This window comes from Salmo trutta, chromosome 11 (genome assembly GCF_901001165.1).
Source record: "Salmo trutta chromosome 11, fSalTru1.1, whole genome shotgun sequence".
Classification (NCBI taxonomy): domain Eukaryota; kingdom Metazoa; phylum Chordata; class Actinopteri; order Salmoniformes; family Salmonidae; genus Salmo; species Salmo trutta.
This window is the reverse complement of record NC_042967.1, coordinates 10,680,524-10,696,017: the sequence shown is the minus strand read 5'-3', so window position 1 is coordinate 10,696,017 and position 15,494 is coordinate 10,680,524. Positions and strand designations below refer to the sequence as shown.

The window sequence follows — 15,494 nt, the reverse complement described above, 5'->3', positions numbered from 1 at the left end:
ATTTGTGTCTACGTAGTCTGTCTACAAGAGATTACAGCAGTGGGGATTGTGGTTGTGAAGCCTCTCTAAGCCAAGTTGTAGGTAGGTGGGATTACTATTTACTAACTGTCTACTGTCTGTCAGTCAGTGATGTTAGCCAATAGTGTGACAAATGACCATGCCCAGGCAGGCTCCCCTAAAGGGCTTCACAATGTGCGGAGTAAAGAGAGACGACTTCAGTTGACTCACATCGGACGATGCAGTGAATGACTATATCTCACAACGGCTAGACGGGAGTCTCGCTGTGAAAAGAAGGACAACAAACGCCATCAGTCAATCAACCAGTCAACACACTGAGCATTGTTCTAACGTACCCTCAATCTCTTACACGTTCCACTGGTGTGACAGTCAACCAGGCTGCTGAGCAGGGGCTGCCCTACAAGGTTATCCCCCTGTAGTTAGTTCTACCACATGGATGTCCCATCTGGAGGTTATACTGTAGGTTCATAATTAGTGATGGTTGTTGATCATACAGTGCTGTCATATAACGTGTCACAGTGTTACAGAGTCAAGTTCTTCTATGTGTGGCTCAGGTGGAAGAGCACGCCGGCAGGGTTGTGGGTTCGGTTCCCGGGGCCACCCATACGTCAAAACAGATGCACGCATCTGTAAGTCGCTTTGGATAAAAGCGTCTGCTAAATGGAATATGTTTAATTATGTTTTATATGGCCCCGTGTGGCTCAGTTAGGAGAGCATGGTGCTTGCAATGCCAGGGTTGTGGGTTTGATTCCCACGGGGGACCAGCATGGGAACAAGTACAAAAATTTATTCATTCACTGCTGTAAGTCACTCTGGATAAAAGTGCCTGCTCGAATCTAGAATAGAATTTTGCGATAGTCAGTCATCACACCATTATTAACAGTGACAACGGTTACAGTGGTTACATCACGGTTTGAGTAGGACGTGAGAAGGAGCTGGACAGGAATCTGTTTTAAGGCGGCCATAGAGAGTTTGGCTCTGCAGTCGCTTCTTTAGAAATCGAGACGATATGCTGTTAGAGCACGGTGAATACTGTACGGGCTCCTAGAGATGTTCTTTGTGAACCCTGGTTAGGAGGAGATCGATCAATGTAGCCTATGTATTAAAAGTGTGTGTGTGTGTGTGTGTGTGTGTGTGTGTGTGTGTGTGTGTGTGTGCGTGCGTGCGTGCGTGTGTGTGTGTTTACACGTGCGTGCATGTGTATACCAGTGCTTCCAGCGTCCTGCAGATCTTTCTCAGTACAGTAGAATAGCTGAAAGTCAGACCGACCGCCAACTGGCTTCAAAACAGCATCGAAAGAAGAGAGGACAAGTGGTGTTTCAAAGAAGCATAGAAAGAGAGATGGAAAAAAGGGAATAGATAGAGAGGTGGGAAAGGAAGAGAGAGTGAGAGCGAGAGAGAGAGAGAGAGTCAGCAGACAAGAGGGAAAAAAGTGACAGGAAGGAGGATAAGAGGTAGAGAAAGACAGAAGGAGAGAAGGAGAGATAAAAGGTCATGTCAGTGAATGGCCTCGACACTCTAAAGCTCTCAGACACAGCCCTGAGGTCACATCCACGGGACACAAAACATCAAACAACAATTCAAGACAGATTCTCTTGGTATGTGTACACGCCGGTCGGCTCGAGTTCGGTCGCCACGGTAGACGGCGACCATGGCGACCGTGAGATCCACTTCCTGGTTTGAGAAGTGAATAACCTCTATCTTCCAGTGACTTCCAGTGACTGAAAAGAGAACTGTCCACGGGAATTGTGAGTGAAAAACGGGACGTCTTGAAACTAACGATCGCTCTGCTGTGCTGTGTACATGCGTCATAAATTGTCACACCAATGCAAAGACGATTTCTAGATAGGCAAACTCACCTCTCATATCTCATCATATTCTCAGCGGCAGTTGGAGAAATTGAACTCATTCTGAACCACAAGTTGTCCACCATTGGGTTAGTAAAGATGTAATAAACTACTATCAATACCAAACTGGATTTTGCAGTATAGTCAAAGAGGGGTAATCTATTTATCTGCCAGTCAATATAACATAATGAAATCTTCCCACGGGTCAATTAAACTCAGTCTGCCATTAAGTGCCATTGACAATAACGATGACAACATGAGTCTAGTAATATGATTTTGACAATGTCTGATGCATTCTCTTGGCTGCTATAATTCATTGTCCATCGTACAGTACTTAAAAGATTCCTTATCCTCCCTTATTCCGGATCCAGGAATAATTCCATTACATCTTTTAAGACGACTGCACAGAAATAGAAAAAAAATCAGGCCAGAGACAGTGGACAGACTCTCCTCCTCTCCTCCCTTCCTTCTCCTCTCCTCCCCTCCTTTTCTCTGTATCTCTTCTCTCTCTCACTCCTTCTCCTCTCCTCCTCTCCCTCGCTCCATCTCCCCCTCATTGTGCTATTTTTCCCGACCAGTCAGAGCATGCATGCATCGCGGTGCCCAAGGATTCCCTTGATGTTTAAAATAGCTCTCCGAAAACAGGATTAAAAATGTATTCACTTGTTTTCTTAATTCACAAATATTTAACCCTCCTCCCTTCACCTCCCTGTTCCCATTCTCTTTACACTGACAAAAGACTGAGTAGCGTCCTTGTTTTCTAAACGGCCCTGTTGAAAAGGACATCTATAGGGATATGTACAGCATAGTGTGTGCGTGTGTGTGTGTGTGTGTGCGTGTGTGTGTGCGTGTGCATGTGTGTGTGTGTGCGTGCGTGCGTGTGTGTGTGCGTGTGTGTGTGCGTGTGCATGTGTGTGTGTGTGCGTGTGCGTGTGTGTGTGTGTGTGTGTGTGTCTGTGCGTGCGTGCGTGTGTGTGTGCGTGCGTGTGTGTGTGCGTGTGTGTGTGTATGTAAAACATGTATGTATTATTCATCCAGAGGGTGGTTCTCCCACCCACTATAGCTGTGACCAACATAAATACATATTTCAATAAATAAATATATTAAATAAATAAATGACGTTGTGTTATGATAATGTAATAACCCCAACCACAAACAATATTGATATCTACACAGACCCTATCAATCATTCAGTCTCACCTGCCCTATTCTATTATTTTAAGCCTACAGTACGCAATCCACTTTAGATGATGTATCTACTGAAAGCTGTTTCTCCCCTGAACCTGATTCTGCTCTGATTAAACTCAGGATTGTGCCTTTAAAGCATAATTACCCATTTTTATTCGATTTTAAACCCCTTATCAGGGGAGTTGGGAGAAATGGCCATGCATCTTTTATGCAAAGCAATGTTTGCCTTGTGACGCTGAAGAGAGTGGAGTGCGCTGACGTCAGGTGTGAGCCAGCAACATCTGGGTTGTTTTGAAACCAACCTGCTCAGTAACAGCTCCATCATCGCTAGGCCACTGTAGGTCTGGTATCACCGAGGCAACGGCACGTGACTGTTTGCTCTCAGCATCTGATGTACCAGACATATAGGCTAAGCGCTTCCTCTTCTGCTGTTATTTCCTTAAAATCTCTATATATTGGAAATGAGCTAACCTTTTAGAAGGTGAACTCTGACCTCAAGTTGGTGGAATTCTTCAACAGCCTAAGGTGACTGTGTGCTGATCAGTAACTGAGACACCTCGGGCAGCACTAGCAGTTTGGCCCTCCTGCAGTTCGAAAAGTTATTATGTTGGAAATGGATGGAAATGTGTCTCGGGGACATTATGACGCTTCAAACACATAAGGGCCAATTTCCACAAGGAAAGAGCAGAGTGTTTGTGTGTTGTGCGTGCGCATGTGTGTGAAAATATAGCCATCAAGGTGGTGAGAGAGGCACTAACGCTTTCAGAGACAGAAAGGGAGCTGATGAGTGACTAAGTGAGCCTGTGTACCATGAGAGGGAAAGATGTATATTTATGACTGTATTGTATTGAAACCAGGGACTGGGGTTTCTGTGAAGTGAATGTCATTTCCCGCTATGTGAATTAGCATGTTGAAGTAATGTGCTGTATTAAGTTGAGATTGTTGTCCTGTATTTTCACGCCACAATAAAAGATTGTACCTGCTTCGATTGAAGCAAGCCCAATGTCTAAATATGTATTGTCTGTGTCTGGGTTTAATACAGTACCTGAGCCTGGTACTACAACAGCTAAGCCATGAGAGGAGTGGAAGAGGAAGAAAGAGTGAAACAGTGAGGATGGAGGGATGGAGGAGTGAAACAACGAAGGTGGAGGATGGAGGGATGGCGGCGGAAGAGGGGCGGAGGGACGGGAGCTCATATCACAGTCTGATGTCATGGCTATGACCCAGGCCCAAATTGCACACTATTCCCTATACTATTCTCTATATAGTGCCCTATGGGCCCTGGTCAAAAGAAGTGCACTATAAATGGAATCGGGTGCCATTTGGGACTGGGACATACATACAGGCAACGCTCCAGAAAGCTTCTCATGTGTGATGCACTGCCTCTTGCCTCCACATTTAATACACATACAAGGTAGTCACTTTGGCATTTCTAGTCTCAGGGACATTCAATGAGATTATATTAAATGACGTTTGGGCTGTGTTGGTAGATTTGGTGTATCTGAGAAGGATGGTGTTTTGTGTAGTATGTGTATTAGAGCGCTATGGCTGCAGGCTGTGATTAACTTGACGGTCTGCCCCACCCATGACCTGGATAACAGTTATACTGCCATATTATAGGAGGAGAGGACAGAGAGTGGGGAAGGGGCAGGGCTATATCAGTGAGGGAATCCTCTCCTCTCCTCTCTCTTCTCTTCTCTTCTCTTCTCCTCTCCTCTCCTCTCCTCTCCTCTCCTCTCCTCTCCTCTCCTCTCCTCTCCTCTCCTCTCCTCTCCTCTCCTCTCCTCTCCTCTCCTCTCCTCTCTTCTCCTCTCCTCTCCTCTCCTCACATATAGCCACCATGCCTCAGTGACAGGGGAATGCTCTTTCTGTGCCTTTAGTGGAAGCTCTGATATGAATTATGACCACTGTGAGTGTCCTCATGTGGATGTAATGTGCACACACACACACACACACACACACACACACACACACACACACACACACACACACACACACACACACACTGCTTTGCCAAGTCATTAGATGGTGGTGAACAGAAGGAGGAAGAAAAGGACTAAAGGAATTAGCTGATCACAGACTCTCGGCTTGGTAGTACTCAGTAACCGTGGCAACGTGCTCTGGTAGAAATGCATTTGTCTGCCGGTGAAGAAAAATACACACAAAACACCTGTTAGAATCTACCTGACTTCTATAGTTCTGAAACGCCCAAACAGGCATATCTCCATGTTAGGTCTATGGTAACCTGGCGCGGAACACACTGAACATGCCCTGCATGTGTCTGTAAGTACCAGGCTCATAATAAGCATACAAGGCAGTCAGAGAGAGTCCACAAGGCTACGCTACAATAGACTGCAGGAATCAATACAGACCTGTTGAGAGCAACTCCATTAAGAGGTGAACGAATGGAAGGAAGGAATAGAAAACAGAGCGAACGAGAGAAGAATAAACAGAAGAATACATTTCCTGCCCAATTCTTATTTGATCAAATCACAGGACATAAGCCTGTAAAAGAAGGATTAGCGTAATTTGTGTGTTTTACTGTCTATGTCTTCGCGCAGAAAGAGACGCGCAGTTAATCTGACAACAAAACACTACCTTCTCAGAAATGTTTTACGTTTTACACATAGTACTTCATGTATTGTGATATATGGAGAAGAAATTCTAACTTATAACAACAGTTTCCATCCCATTTTCCGTATGAGGACGTCATGTCTTATTTGGGTTAGTCCTAAAATGTTATGTAAGCATGATATGATTACCCAGAATGCCCCCTGTTGAAGCTCTGTGGGGGGTCTGAAGGTCGTGGTTCCCCTCTACCTGTACCCACCACTGTACACGCACACACACGCACAAATACACACAGAATGTGCCCACTTCCTTCATGTAATATTGAAGGGATGAGAACAGATAAGGCTGTCTAAACCTTGGATCATGGTACCTCGGTTTCATTACAGTAGACTAACAGATCTAAAGAGCAACTCAAGCCCCTACATAAGTTGTGTGTGTGTGTGTGTGTTGTAACTTTGCACAATACACAAAAAATGCGGGCCGAGGCTGTTGAAATGTACAATACAGAGGCCATAAAGTTTTCGCCACAGCCCGCCTGAACCTGCAGAGAATGTTTCTTCTTCTTCTTTAAGTACCCATTGTGTGGTGAAAACGGTAGGTCAAAGGGCAATTGTGTCATAAGGGAACTGAATTCCATTCCAGAGGGGATTGAGTTTGGACACTGAGAGTTCTGAGAGCCTTGGCAACAGTGAAGTACACTTGCTCGAGCCACAACGGTTTTGGTGGCAGGACATAGCTACTGTGCTAAACACACTTAGCTGGTCTGCTACACTCAAGGGCACTCAACAAGTGTACACTCAGGTGTTCACTACAGTACACTGCTGCACTACAGATATGAAGAACACAATGTGTTCCTCTTTTACAGTAACACCTGAGGGAATAAACAGGAACAGATAGCAGCCTAGCTCACCATGTAATAGCACCAAGACAGTGGAGCCAACAACGATGAAGGACCATGTGACTCAAAGATAGAGATAGAGAGGGTCTGGATTTTAGATTAAACCCCTTTGGCCACTGGTAAGTTGGAAAAGAGCCTACTTTCCGCTAAAGCCTCACCAGGAAAAATGGTGGATCAAGCGCTGGCTATTTGGTAACGTTTTGTGTAGGTACTTGTTTGACATATTACTGCGTTGTTAGGAGCTAGTAACTTGAGCATTTCGCTACACCGCTATAACATCTGCCAAACTGTGTACGCAACCAACACACGTTGATTTGATTTGGCCTATAGGGAATCAACAGCAGAAAGGTCTTTACAATAGAGAAAGAGAGAAAGGACAGACAATTGGTCAGAATTTGAACCTATGATGGGAAGGATCATCTAAGGAGAGTAGGAAGCAGCCAGTTAGACCTTGCTAGGGGTTATACACTATTAGATAGTCCATGTGACTTAGAGAGGAGACTTCTCACTGGTTCAGTACGAACTGTATGTCACCCGCTCAGTCTCTCTCTGTCTCAGAGCATCTGGAGAAGTGAGTTAGTGACGGTGGAAGGGAGTTTTGTATTTCAGGCTCTCTCTCTCTGGCCAAATCTGATCTAGGAACAGCTCACAACCCGTAACTCCATCCAAATCGAAAGCAGGGATGCAGAACAGGAGAGCAGGGGTAGGTGGGTGGCTCAATGACTCACCCCCCCCCCCCCCCTCCTCAAGACATACAAGTGCTTGCTCACTATTTACTGCTGCTTGGAAATCCAACACCGTGGAGTCCGACGGGACGATGAGAAAGAAGAGAAACACGGAAGATGGCGCCAGGATGGGCCGCACATCAAAACTTGGCCGGCACCGCCTGCTGCCGTGGGTAGATTGTCTGTTATTGAGATTTGAGCTTTAGTCATTCCATACAGGAAAGTAAAATGACCTCTCTTCAAACACACACACACACACACACACACACACACACACACACACACACATAGAGAGAACTTCGATTAAGGAGATAGGAGTTTGGAACAACGGGGGATTCTAGCCCTGGGTCTCTGCCAATGATTGCAATACCATACAGCATAATGCTGACAGCGCTGTTGTAACATAATAAATCATTCTCCTCCACACACACACACACACACACACACACACACACTGGGTAATCTGTCCTCGCTGAGGGTATAAGGGTGCGGATAAACTTCTCAGGTTCAGGTAGAATAGAAAAATCACTCAACTCTGCAACTGTATTCTAATTCAGTGCATGCAACATTAGTGTCCAACTCTCTGTCACTGCATACTCTTCACACAGTAACGTCTGTACAACATCTGACTAATGTTTCACCAACGTAGAGGCTGAACAGCTGCGTCCTGGGCGTTTGAGCATATTGGCATATTTAGCATATTGGCATATTGGTGACTTATTGGCCAGATGGAATGAGATAGGCAGACATGTTATTGGCATGGCAGGATGGGGTCTGTTAGTGGGCCTCATACTCTCATGCCATCTGATAACACTTGATCTAAGGCTGCAAAAGTGGCAAGAGTTCCCGCCTATAGAGCCCAGGAGTGTGCACGTGTGTGTGCAGCCGTGCATATGTCTGTGTCTCTGTCAGTGTCTGTGTGTGTCTCCGTGTCTGTGTCCAACCCATGGGGTCAGATCCAGACCCAGCAAAGCTTGGAATGCAACAGACAGACAGACAGACAGACAGACAGACAGACAGACAGACAGACAGACAGACAGACAGACAGACAGACAGACAGACAGACAGACAGACAGACAGACAGACAGACAGACAGACAGCGCTATTCACATTAGCAAATCCTCCCGGTTCTCAGCTGGAGCAGGGATTCAAAGGACATGAAGTGAAATTGTTCCACAAACACTGCAACGCTTGTGAAGATTATCAAAAGGCCCCACAGAAAGAGGAGAATGCTTGGAGGGGGCACAGAACAACCGCATAATACCACCATTTAGCACCCATGTGATTTGCTGGATGCATAATGGAGGGATGATGCAAAAAAGAATGATTGAAAGAATGAATGGCCGTTACACAGTAACAATGTCTGTCTGTCTGTCTGTCTGTCTGTCTGTCTGTCTGTCTGTCTGTCTGTCTGTCTGTCTGTCTGTCTGTCTGTCTGTCTGTCTGTCTGTCTGTCTGTCTGTCTGTCTGTCTGTCTGTCTGTCTGTTCTCTATGAGATTTCATCAGACATAATGCACAATGGGGAATTGGCTGCTCGGGTTATAAACACTCCAAACAATGAAATGGCAGTCGTTTTCAGGGTGCATATCCCTGCCAATATACCCCACTAAAATTAATCTGTGCCAAATGTCCATGAAAAAAGGTATCCTTATAAAAGACCAACCATAGACAACAACAGATGACATAATCCAGATTGTTTATTTCCTTCATTCTCTAGATTGATGAGCACCTTTGACCAAGGCCTACAAAGACAAACCAATAACAAACCAATTAGAAACTACTTTGAACCTGTGACAAACACTCTCCTCAAGGGGCCAGGTGAGGCTCAAGGCCACTTCCCCTCATTCAAGATTAGTTTTTCCTGGTAGCTGTAATGTTCTTTCCTTTCCTCACATCTGTTTGTGTTCCACCAGTAGCAAATTGACATGGCAGCGAGAGAGACAGAGAGAGACAGAGAGAGAGGGACAGAGAGAGAGAGACAGAGACAGAGAGAGAGAGAGACAGAGAGAGAGAGAGACAGAAAGAGAGAGCAGGACCGAAAGATAGTGCAAGACAGAAAGAGGCAGCGAGAGAGAGAGAGAGAGAGACAGAGACAGAGACAGAGAGAGGGGGGAACCAAAGAAAATAGCAGCCGGCCCTGTCCTTCAGGGGGGAAATTAAACATTGGGTTGACATCATTGGAACAATGGAGAATCTGACACACAAACGTACTTTGAAGGCTATTCTTTATGATTACCTTTCATTTGCGTTTCCTTTTCACGTTCAATTGAAAAAGAGGCAAAGCTCTTGATATACATTGCTTTGTTTTCAATTGGACTGTGCATCCTTAGACATCCACACAACAGTGGTATAAACCAGTATAAAATGTATCCAGTCATTATGAGCAGTCGTAAAATCCGTTTTTCAGTAAAATGGCAGCCCTGCCACTTGTTTTGCTATACAGCTGAGGGATGTGGCTGGGAAAATAATGAATATACCATTGAACCAATTCCCAGATCCCAGATTGTAGCTGTAAATCTAGTGCCCAGTGAGTTGTAATTGCGTTAAAAATCTCACCGTAGCTTCTGTCACTTCCTCATATCTAGCAAACAGACAAGCAGCATGATGTGATTCTGAGCTTCTTACTGGACTACTTAATAGCATATTAGCAGCATGGTAAATAAAACAACATGTTTTGAGGAAATTGTGTGTGTATGGGGGGGGCAGTGTGTGTGTGTGTGTGTGTGTGTGTGTGTGTGTGTGTGTGTGTGTGTGTGTGTGTGTGTGTGTGTGTGTGTGTGTGCGTGTTTTTGCGTGTGTGTTCAATACCATTTCATCACTCAGTTGAAGGCGTCTGGCAACGCAACTCAATTGAAAGCACTTTAATTATATCCCTTCCATGCACAGTGCACACATTCCTTTCCCAGGAAAGCTACGGAGTTCAAACCATCCATTCTTATCCAAGGCTACTCAATAGATACTGTTACAGAAGGCTCCCACAAGACAAAGAAACTGTTGCTTGTATCAAATCAAATTCTTATTCTGATTGATAAAGGCTGGACACAGGCTACCCATCCCTCCCCAGCATTTGGTTCAAAACATGTTGACGTTTATTTAATAGATCATGAAAAAAAAAATATTCCACATGCGGGGACATTGCATTCCTCTTTCTAAAATGTATGCATTAGCAATATGATTTTAACAATTTTCTAAACAGTTTCCCGAATCAACAATTCAAACGCTCTGCTGTTAAAGTCGTTCATCCAAAAAGTGTCAATCACCGCAGCACCCAAACCCACGTTCCGTTATCATTGTTCGGAAGTAGCATCAACACGTCGCCAATAAATTATAAACCAGAAGAAAACAATTGTATTTCACTTACCCATCTCAAGCTATTTCTCTTCACTATGATGGTGAATAAAGTTATCAGGTTGTAGACCTCAGTAGCAACTTTCGAGATACAGCAGTCCAGTCCAATGTGGGTCGCAATGCACAGACAAAACTGGACCTTGCGACGTAACAGTAATCAGTCGAGCGGGTGAACTGGCAAGCGCAGAGTTCTAGAGGGAAAAGTCCGGAGGAATCAATGGTGTTTTGTCCGACCGAATTAATGAGTAAAGAAAACGGACAAAAGTACAGTATTGTGTGGTCTGTCCGAAGTTAAATCCCTGGGTCATTTTAACAAAGAGAAAGCACACAGAGCATGGGTTGTCTGCATGTATGGCTACGCTAAGTTCAAGTCATCAATTCAAACTGTGATTATTGAATATGCCTACAGTTCAAAAGTCGATAAAACCCTATATTTTTACATTAGACACCACAAAGTTGAGAATTTAGATGGTCAGTAAATCAATAAAATACTTGGGGTAGCCTAGGTTGGGTTGTAGCCTACTGCGTTATAAACAGGTAGTAGGTCGGCCTAGGCTTGCTTAATAAACATCTGATGTTACCATGGTTACTCCACGATATCAGTGTGAAAGAAGTGGCTGTAATATTCTCTACGGAGAGTCGCTTTAATAGTCTCTGCAAGGGAGAGAGAGAATGTTAATATATTAAATCTCTTGACTCATTGCAGGTGATGTAGTCAACCAAAGCATGTTTCCTCGCAGTCAGCTGGACGTGTTTGTCATTTGGTCTGTGGTTTGGTTAGGCTCGGCCATATTGTGCAAGTGTTTGTTTGCAAATTGTATCAGTACTGAAAATAAAAACCGGAAGTACAAACCGATATCCAGACCAGCTACTGAAAGTTGGAGTAATAACACTACTCTATTTTGTCTCAATTTTCGAGCAGCAGGTGAATCCTCACAGACAACCAGTAGAGTAAGTTTAAATGTAATTGTATTCAACATTCTGACTTGTAAGGAACATTTACACAATTTCAGCACACAGCCCTGATGTCAGCCTGATTAATCAGACTAGGCCTAGGCTAGTCCCGAATGTGATGATTCTTTCCACTGACTGTGGTGAAGCTTTCCATTGACCGTATGGCATAGCCACGCACATTTAGGCTACATAGAATAAAAAACTAAAACTCCCTTGTCTGTCATGAATGTTGAATAAACATAGTCTGCTGATTGTTCGTGTGGTTGGTTCATAGTAAAGTCGAAATTTGAGACAAAATATTGAATGTAATTTTTTTTAACCTTTATTTAACTAGGCAAGTCAGTTAACAACACATTTTTATTTACAATGACGGTCTACATCGGCCAAACCCGGATGACGCTGGGCCAATTGTGCGCTGCCCTATGGGACTCCAAATCACGGCCGGTTGTGATACAGCCTGGATTCAAACCAGGGTGTCTGTAGTGACGCTTCTATTACTGAGATGCAGTGCCATAGACCACCGCGCCTCTTGGGAGTAGTATTAAACCGACTTCAAAACATTTTGTATTGTATTTTGTATTTATTATGGATCCCCATTAGCTGCTGCCACTCTTCCTGGGTCCAGCAGAATTAAGGCAGTTTAAACAATTTTAAAAACATTACAAAACATTAACAGATTTCATGACACACTGTGTGCCCTCAGGCCCCTACTCCACCACTACCACATATCTACAGTACTAAATCCATGTGTATGTATAGTGCGTATGTTATCGTGTGTGTGTGTGTGTGTGTGTATGTGTGTATGTACGTGTCTGTGCCAATGTTTGTGTTGCTTCACAGTCCCCGCTGTTCCATAAGGTGTTTTTTTAATCTGTTTTTAAATCTAATTTTACTGCTTGCGTCAGTTAAACATGGGCCTTTGTGCGTGGCAATCAATACTTGTTTGCTCATCAGCTAAGGCACGTGCCCAAGGCTAAAGTTCATACACGCAATGCATGCATACTAACTGAAGTCTTCCTGGTGTTTACATGGTTTTTCGCATGTGCCAGGTGACAGAAATTTCAACGACGCTACCAGCACTCTAAATAAATAACATTTTCCTGTTGATATTTTGTCAAACATTTACATCTGCTGAAGGACCAACCACACAGACAACTGGTAGAGAATGGTGCTGCAATGAATAGTCAACCTTTTACGGGCTCCTGACCAATTCTCTTATTTTGCGTTTTTTTTGTGCTGATCTTAACTTTTTTTCTACATAATGTTTCCGCCATCGTTTCCTATGACCGAAAATACCTTCTTGACATCAGAACAGCGATCACTAACCTCGATTTGGATGAAGATTTGTACTTCAAAGAATCGGAGGCGCAGGACATACTGCTCACCCCGGGCCAGGCCCTAATCTCAGAGACTCTGAAAAGAAAATGGCGACGTGAGAGAAGCTGATGTATGGGCACTGGGGACCCAGAAGAAACTATGTCGGCGAGTTCATAAACCGCTTCTACCCTCCGTTCTATTGGCAAACATACAATCACTGGAGAACAAACTGGACGAGCTCCGTTTGAGACTACCCTATCAAAGGGAAGTGAATAATTGTGATATCCTATGTTTCTTGGAGTTATGGCTGAGCAAGGACATGGATAATATACAGTGCCAATCAAAAGTTTGGACACACCTACTCATTCAAGGGTTTTTCTTTATTTCTACTATTTTCTACATTTAGAGAATGAATAGGATATAAAAGTAAATAAATAAAATAAAAACCTGGTGAAAAAGAACATCAGAACAATGAAATAACACATATGGAATCATATACTAACCCAAAAAAGTGTTAAACAAATTCTTCAATGTAGCCACTCTTTGCCTTGGTAACAACTTTGCACACTCTTGGCATTCTCTCAACCAGCTCATGAGGTAGTCACCTGGAATTAATTTTAATTAACAGGTGTGCCTTGCAAAAAGTTAATTAGTGGAATTGCTTCTTAATGTGTTTGAGCCAATCAGTTGTGTTGTGACAAGGTAGGGTTGGTATACAGAAGATAGCCCTATTTGGTAAAGTCCATATTGTGGCAAGAACAGCTCAAATAGGCAAAGAGAAACAACAGTCCATCATTACTTTAAGACATGAAGGTCAATCAATCCAGAAAATGTCAAGAACTTTGAACATTTTTTCAAGTGCAGTCACAAAAACCATCAAGCGCTATGATGAAGTTGGCTCTCATGAGGACCGCCACATTACCTGTGTTGCAGAGGATACGTTATTTAGAGTTACCAGCATCAGAAATTGCAGCCCAAATAAATGTTTCACAAAGTTCAAGTAACAGACACTACTTAAGCACACCAATAATAAGAAAAGACTTGCTTGGGCAAAGAAACACGAGCAATGGACATTAGACCGGTGGAAATCTGTCCTTTGGTCTGATGAGTCCAAATTGAAGATTTTTGGTTCCAACCGCCATGTGTTTGTGAGACGCAGAGTAGGTGAACGGACAATCTCTGCATTTGTGGTTCCCACCATGAAGCATGGAGGAGGAGGTGTGATTGTGTGGGGATGCTTTGCTGGTGACACTGTCTATGATATATTTAGAATTCAAGGCACACAAAACCAGCATGGCTACCGCATCATTCTGCAGCGATATGCCATCCCATCTGGTTTGCGCTTAGTGGGATTGTCATTTGTTTTTCAACAGGACAAAGACCCAACACACCTCCATGCTGTGTAAGGGCTATTTGACCAAGAAGGGGAGTGATGGAGTGCTGCATCAGATGACCTGGCCACCACAATCACCCAACCTCAACCCAGTTGAGATGGTTTGGGATGAGTTGGAGCACAGAGTGAAGGAAAAGCAGCCAACAAGTGCTCAGCATATGTGGGAACTACTTCAAGACTGTTGGAAAAGCTTTCCAGGTGAAGCTGGTTGAGAGAATGCCAAGAGGGTGCAGGAAGTACCAATGATGCGCACAATATGGAAGTGGCCAGATGAAGCGGATGCTAAACTACAGGACTGTTTCACTAGCACAGACTGGAATATATTCTGGGATTCTTATGATGGCGTTGAGGAGTTTACCACATCAGTCGCCGACTTCATTAATAAGTGCATCGATGACATTGTCCCCACAGTGACCGTACTTACATATCCCAACCAGAAGCCATGGATTACAGGCAACATCCGGACTGAGCTAAAAGCTAGAGCTGCCGCTTACAAGGAGCAGGAGGACACAACGGTGGTAGGCCTGATCACCGACGATGACGAGACAGCCTATAGGGAGGAGGTCAGAGACCTGGCAGTGTGGTGCCAGGACAACAACCTGTCCCTCAACATCAGCCAGACAAAGGAGATGATCATGGACTGCAAGAAACGGAGGGCTGAGCACTCTCCCATTCACATCGATAGGGCTGTAGTAGAGCAGGTTGAGAGCTTCAAGTTCTTCGGTGCCCACATCACTAAGGCTTTATCATGGTCCACACACACCAACACAGTCGTGAATAATGCATGACAACGCCTCTTCCCACGCAGGAGGCTGAAAAGATTTGGCATGGGCCCTCAGATCCTCAAAAAGTTCTACAGTTGCACCATTGATAGCATCTTGGCTGTACCAGGCAGAGGAAGACACTAAAAATTGTCAAAGACTCCAGCCACCCAAGTCATGGACTCTCTCCTACCGCACGGCAAGTGGTACCGATGCACCAAGTCTGGAACCAACAGCCAACAGGACCCTGAACAGCTTCTACCCCCAAGCCATAACACTGATAAATAGTTAATAACCCTCTAAAGTCGATTGACGCACCGGTGCCTCAATCTAAGTAACATAATAAAAAAATCCTCGTAACAATCTGTCAGTTTAGAGGTTCTCAATCCACTGCGTCCGCCGATGTCGCACTTCCACTTCTGCGGTGAAAGGTGGCAGAGCTAAATTGGTCTTCTCACGAAAACGTCTGTAGC

The 15,494-nt window shown here is 44.3% G+C and overlaps 1 protein-coding gene across 1 annotated transcript in view; it reads right to left on the bottom strand.

Moving 5' to 3' along the window:
- Positions 1-11,040, bottom strand: part of LOC115202203 (neuronal membrane glycoprotein M6-a-like) — a 79,601-nt gene extending 68,561 nt beyond the window's left edge. Inside the window, exon 1 of the mRNA XM_029766178.1 lies at positions 10,610-11,040. Within this exon, the coding sequence (XP_029622038.1) occupies positions 10,610-10,613 (4 nt within the window). The 5' untranslated portion in view covers positions 10,614-11,040. The remainder of the gene's footprint in view (positions 1-10,609) is intronic.
- Between the last annotated feature and the right edge of the window lie 4,454 nt (positions 11,041-15,494).